The 5,000-nt window shown below is 47.5% G+C and overlaps 1 protein-coding gene across 1 annotated transcript in view; it reads right to left on the bottom strand.

Annotated features, from left to right (window-relative positions):
* Window positions 1–5,000, bottom strand: part of LOC137656452 (uncharacterized) — a 38,563-nt gene that overhangs the window by 26,481 nt on the left and 7,082 nt on the right. The window contains exon 5 of the mRNA XM_068390626.1: window positions 3,378–3,485. Coding sequence (XP_068246727.1) covers window positions 3,378–3,485 — 108 coding nt within the window. The remainder of the gene's footprint in view (window positions 1–3,377; window positions 3,486–5,000) is intronic.

Here is a 5,000-nt window from a genome sequence, read left to right as displayed (position 1 = left end):
CTATCTATCTATCTATATATATATATATATATATATATATATATATATATATATATATATATATATATATATATATATATATATATATATATATATATATATATATATATATATATATGAAGAGGATAACCCAAAACTATAAGCATAAGTATGATAGTAAACAGAGCTTGTTTGTCTGAAAGAAAAAACATTATATGCCACTTTTAAGATCCCGAGGTATCAAAGTCATAGAAGCCTGTATTACAAATCAATGACATTAGCGTTAGAAACGCTCGGCACACATGTCTGCACTTATGCTAGGTTCACCTTCGGAAATGGAACAGTCTGGATGGGCAACACAGTGCCCTCACTTAGTTTGTAGTACAGTATATAACTACACACTCACCCTGGAATTAATCGTCCCAATTAAGACCACTGTTCCTCGCAGAGTTAAACAGTAGGGTTAACACCGCGACCCACTGCTACCACAGATCTCTTTTAGTTCCTCTACTTGCTTCGCATAGTGGCGAAAGAACACTCTGGAAGACTTCCAGCCAGTGTATGAACGGAGATGTTCAAAATCCATACAATTAAAGAAATTTAAGAATGAGGCAACTTTCCTCGGATCGTGACCTGCGGGTGTATTGTCAGGATTCGCTCTGCGAATAAAATATGTGATTTTCGCTCTGAGTTGATTCAGAGATAAATTTGAGCCTGATGTTTCTCCCCTTAATAGTTGACCACCCTTGAAGTCTGAAGTTCTATGAAGATAGACCTTTAGGCATTCTACTGGACATAGAGATGCATCTTCTTTCAGAGGGCAGATTCTCCAGGGACCCCACCTGTTGGTGGGTAACTCATTCTTGGCGAGAAACGTAGGATCCGGAAACAGGTTCAGTTCTTCCCCATCCAGGAACTGAACACGACCTGCCTCTCTCGAGAGGCTACAATCTCACTAACCCTGGCCCCGGACGCGAGTGCAAAATAGGAAAATAACTTTTTGTGTTAAATCCTTTAACGCACACTCTTCATTGCTCAACAGAGAAGCGAAATGAAGAACTTGTCTAAAGACCATGAAATGGGCTTTGGAGGTGCTGAAGGTCTGAGCCTAGCACAGGCTTTCGGGACTTTATTAAAGATCTCGTTACCTAGGTCGACCTGGAAGGCATATAGAATGGGTCTTGTCAAAGCAGACTTACACGCTGAAATCGTGTTCGCTGCCAACCCTTTACCATGGAGGTGGGGAAAAAGATAAGCAGAAGTCTGTCAAGATCTCCTGCGGAATCTTCGCCTTGACATCTGTTCCAGTCGAGGGACATCGTGTCCACTGCTTCCGCTAAGGGGTCCTCGTACGGGGCACGTACAGGGGCAACTTCTTGTTGTCTTTCGTCGCAAAGAGGTCTATCTGCAGTTCTGGGACTGATTCAGAATGAAGGAGAATGATCCTGCGTCTAAGGACCATTCCGACTCTATCGGTGTGAACCTGGATAGAGCGTCCGCTGTCACATTGCGGACTCCTTGAAGGTGAACTGCCGACAGGTACCACTTCTTCTTTTCCGCCAATCGGAAGACGGCCAACATCACCTGGTTGACAGGTGGTGACCTCGATCCTTGTCGATTCAAGTATCTCACAACTACCTCTCTGTCAATCACCACCTTATGTGGATCGAATGACGCAGGGAGACTTTCTTTAAGGTAAGGAGCACTGCCCTAGCTTCTAGAAAGTTTTATGTGAAAGGTCTTGAATAGCCTGGACCAAGTCCCCTGGACTTTTTTCCGATGAGAGTGACCTCCCCATCCCTCCTTCGAGGCGTCTGAGTGAATCGTCACCGACGGAGGAGGTGGCTGAAGAAGAACCTGACTTCTTTAGATGTCTGGCTTGGGACCAAGGCCTGAGAAGAGTACTTAGCCGAAGCAGCTGGTCTTCTCAGATCTCTTCACGCGTTTGATGCATAACTTCTCCAAACTCCGATTACATCCTTTAGCTGTGCTCTTAGCACTGGGTCTGTCACCGAAGCAAACTGGATAGAGCGCAGTACTCTCTCCTGCTCGTGTCTTGATATCCTTTCGGAATCTTGAAGTCTCTTGACAGAACCCGCTATCTCCTTCCTTTTCTTCGCCGAGGTGGAGAAACGGTGTGACAAAAGGTCCCAGTGAATTCTCAGCCACTGGAACTTTTGAGATGGAGAAAGTCGAGACTTTTTCTGTTGATCTTGAAGCCTAGGTACTCTAGGAACTGGATCACTTGACTGGAAGCTTGCAAGCATTCTGTCTCGGATGCTGCCCGCACCAACCAGTCGTCCAGGTAGGCTACTACCTGAATTCCCTTTAGGCGAAATTGTTTGAGAGCTACGCTCGCAAGCTTCGTAAAAATCCTTGGGGCTATGTTTAGCCCGAATGGCATGGCTCCGAAGGCGTATAGTCTTCGTTGTAGCCTGAACCCTAGGTAGGGGGAGAGTCGATGGCTAATTGGAATGTGCCAATAGGCGTCTGATAAGTCTATAGAGACGGAATATGCCCTCCTGGGCAGTAAGGTCCTTATGTGTTGCAGTGTTAGCATTTTGAATTTGCAATTCACTATGAACTTGTTAAGTGGCGACAAGTCCAGAATGACTCTGAGCTGTTCCGAGTCTTTCTTGGGAACACAAAACAGCCTCCCTTAGAAATTGATGGGCTTCACCCTTTTTCTCCAACAGTTCTTGAACATACTCCTCCATAACGGGGGTGGAGTGTTGGAAAAACCGAAGGCACGGGGGTGGAGTGCTGTACCAGCTCCCGCCCAGTCCATTCTTGAGTAGGCTGTGGGCCCAGGGATCGAAGGTCTACCGATCCCGAAATTTCAGAAGTCTCTCTCCTACCGGTATCACCTCGCTTGGACTGCCGTCCTGAGGTCTTGCCTTCCTGACCATGACCACCCCTGAATCCCCTTCCCCTTGAGGGGCGTCTAGACGAGCCTCTGGCTGCTCCTCTAGGCTTTGCTCGAAAGGAAGTAGACTGCCCTTCGAACGCTGGGGTGAATGCCGTGGACTGTGTCGACACGGCCTGGGGTACCCACTGAAAGGTGGTCGGGGTTTGTGCCACGATCTTGTGGCACTGGGGGCAATGGGATTTGCAGATGCTGTTGCTGTCTAAGAGGCTTGGCTGGCCGAGACGGTAGCCTAGTCCTCATAGTCTTCTTCTTTGGTTGAGAACCCTCATCCGGGGAAGACTTTCTTTTGATAGCCAGGCCCCACTTCTGGAGAAGGTTTCTATTCTCCAAGGAGGCTTTATCAACAGCTTCTTTGACCAAGTCGGTAGGGAAAAAGGTCTTTTCCCCAAATGTTGGAGGAGATTAGTTTCTTTAGCTCGTGCCTCACCGTAGCCGAGGTAAACACGAACTCCCTACAAGGTCTCCTTGCCTTGACGAAGCCATAAAGGTCCTTCGTCACTGTGGCCAGATGAAGCTTGGCCACTACCATGAGAATTTCATGGACCTTGTGGTCACTTGCCATCGTCTCGAGAGTAGTCTGAAGAGACATTGAGGCAGTCAGTCTTTCTTTTGTATCGAACTCACTTCGCAAAAGAAAGTCAGACAGCTTAGGGGGGTCCTTGCTGAACTGACGTCCGGCAATATCAGCCTCCAACTTTCCCACTGAGAACGTAAGATGGACGTTCTTCCAGTCTTTGTGGTCCATAGGCAGGGCCAACGACAAGGGTTTACACTCCTCTAGGGAGGGGCAAGACTTGCCGGCCTCGATTGCTTTTAGAACAGCCAGAAACCTTTTCTGTAAAAAGGGGAAGGCTCTAGTAGGCGAGGACACAAAGGAAGGGAGCTTCCTATTCAATGCAGCTACCTTTGAGTTAGAGAAGCCCCTCTCTTTCATCGAGGATGAAAGTAGAGCTTGAGCCTTAGCATGGTCCATCACTATGGCCTCCTTCGGCTCTGTCTCCTCCTTTGAAGCTGGTTCCTTCCTCAGCCGGACATAACAGTCCGGATATGATGTCTTGCTGGGCCAGAATTCCACCCTCCAGGGGAACTGAGCCCAGCTTATCCGAGATGACGATCTTTCCAGTTGTCATCGTCATGTGCTCAGCATACCTCCATGGGTTAGCATCTGAGCACAAGGGAAGGTCTTTCACATTGAGCTTTTTCTGGGGCCCATGTGATTCTGCAAGGCACTGCATTCGCAGTTCCATTGCAGCCGCCTTCTCCTGATTCTCCTTCTGCATTTGTTGGATCATTCCAACAATAGAAGAGAGGGCCTGTCCCAGCTCTACTGGGAGACCGGCCGATGTAGAGGGGCTTGAACTTCATCCTGGGCTTCTGCCAGGAGGTCTTCCTCCTGACACCCGTCCACATTAGACATCCTGTCATCTAGCTGGATGTCTTGCATCGAGACTGCGACTTCAGCATCCACCTGGATCTGAACTTAGGGGATCTCCTCTTGAGGCTGGGGAATCACTGCATCAGCTGATGCCTTAGGGAAAGGATACGCCCTCATCTTCTCACTTGGAAGATAAGGGCCAGAAGTGTTCTTTTGGAAGCCCCTTACCCAGGTACGAAGCTTCTTCCTAGCTATTTATTTGTCTCATTAATCAGGTTAGTGCACACAGTACATACCTGAGGGTCCCAATAACGGAGATCATCCTTGGAGACAACGTATGCTGCGTGTCTCCTACAAAACTCATGTCCGCAGAGGTTCTTGCTGCTGACATTGCAGAAAGCACTTCCCCACTTCGGAGTGTCCTTCTGTAAAGAGAAGAAATTTCCATGAGTTTCAAGTGAACTATGTATCACTGGATATGCATAGTATAGCATAACAATTCAGAAAGGAAAGACACACACTTGTGTTTCCCTCACAACCCATTGTTGCAGCCTTCCAGATAATAAAATCAAAAGAGGTTTATCTCTTCTAGAGTAACCAATGCAAGGTTTCCAGAGGAAACAGGTGGAGCTCACACCTAAGCAATGATTTTAAAATCCTGGATAATAGACAGGGAAGAACTCAGCTTCCTATCTGAGGGCAACAGCAAAGGGGTGT

This window comes from Palaemon carinicauda, chromosome 17 (genome assembly GCF_036898095.1).
Source record: "Palaemon carinicauda isolate YSFRI2023 chromosome 17, ASM3689809v2, whole genome shotgun sequence".
NCBI classification, from domain to species: domain Eukaryota; kingdom Metazoa; phylum Arthropoda; class Malacostraca; order Decapoda; family Palaemonidae; genus Palaemon; species Palaemon carinicauda.
Note: the sequence above shows the minus strand (reverse complement) of the source record. Positions and strands in the feature narration are given on the sequence as shown.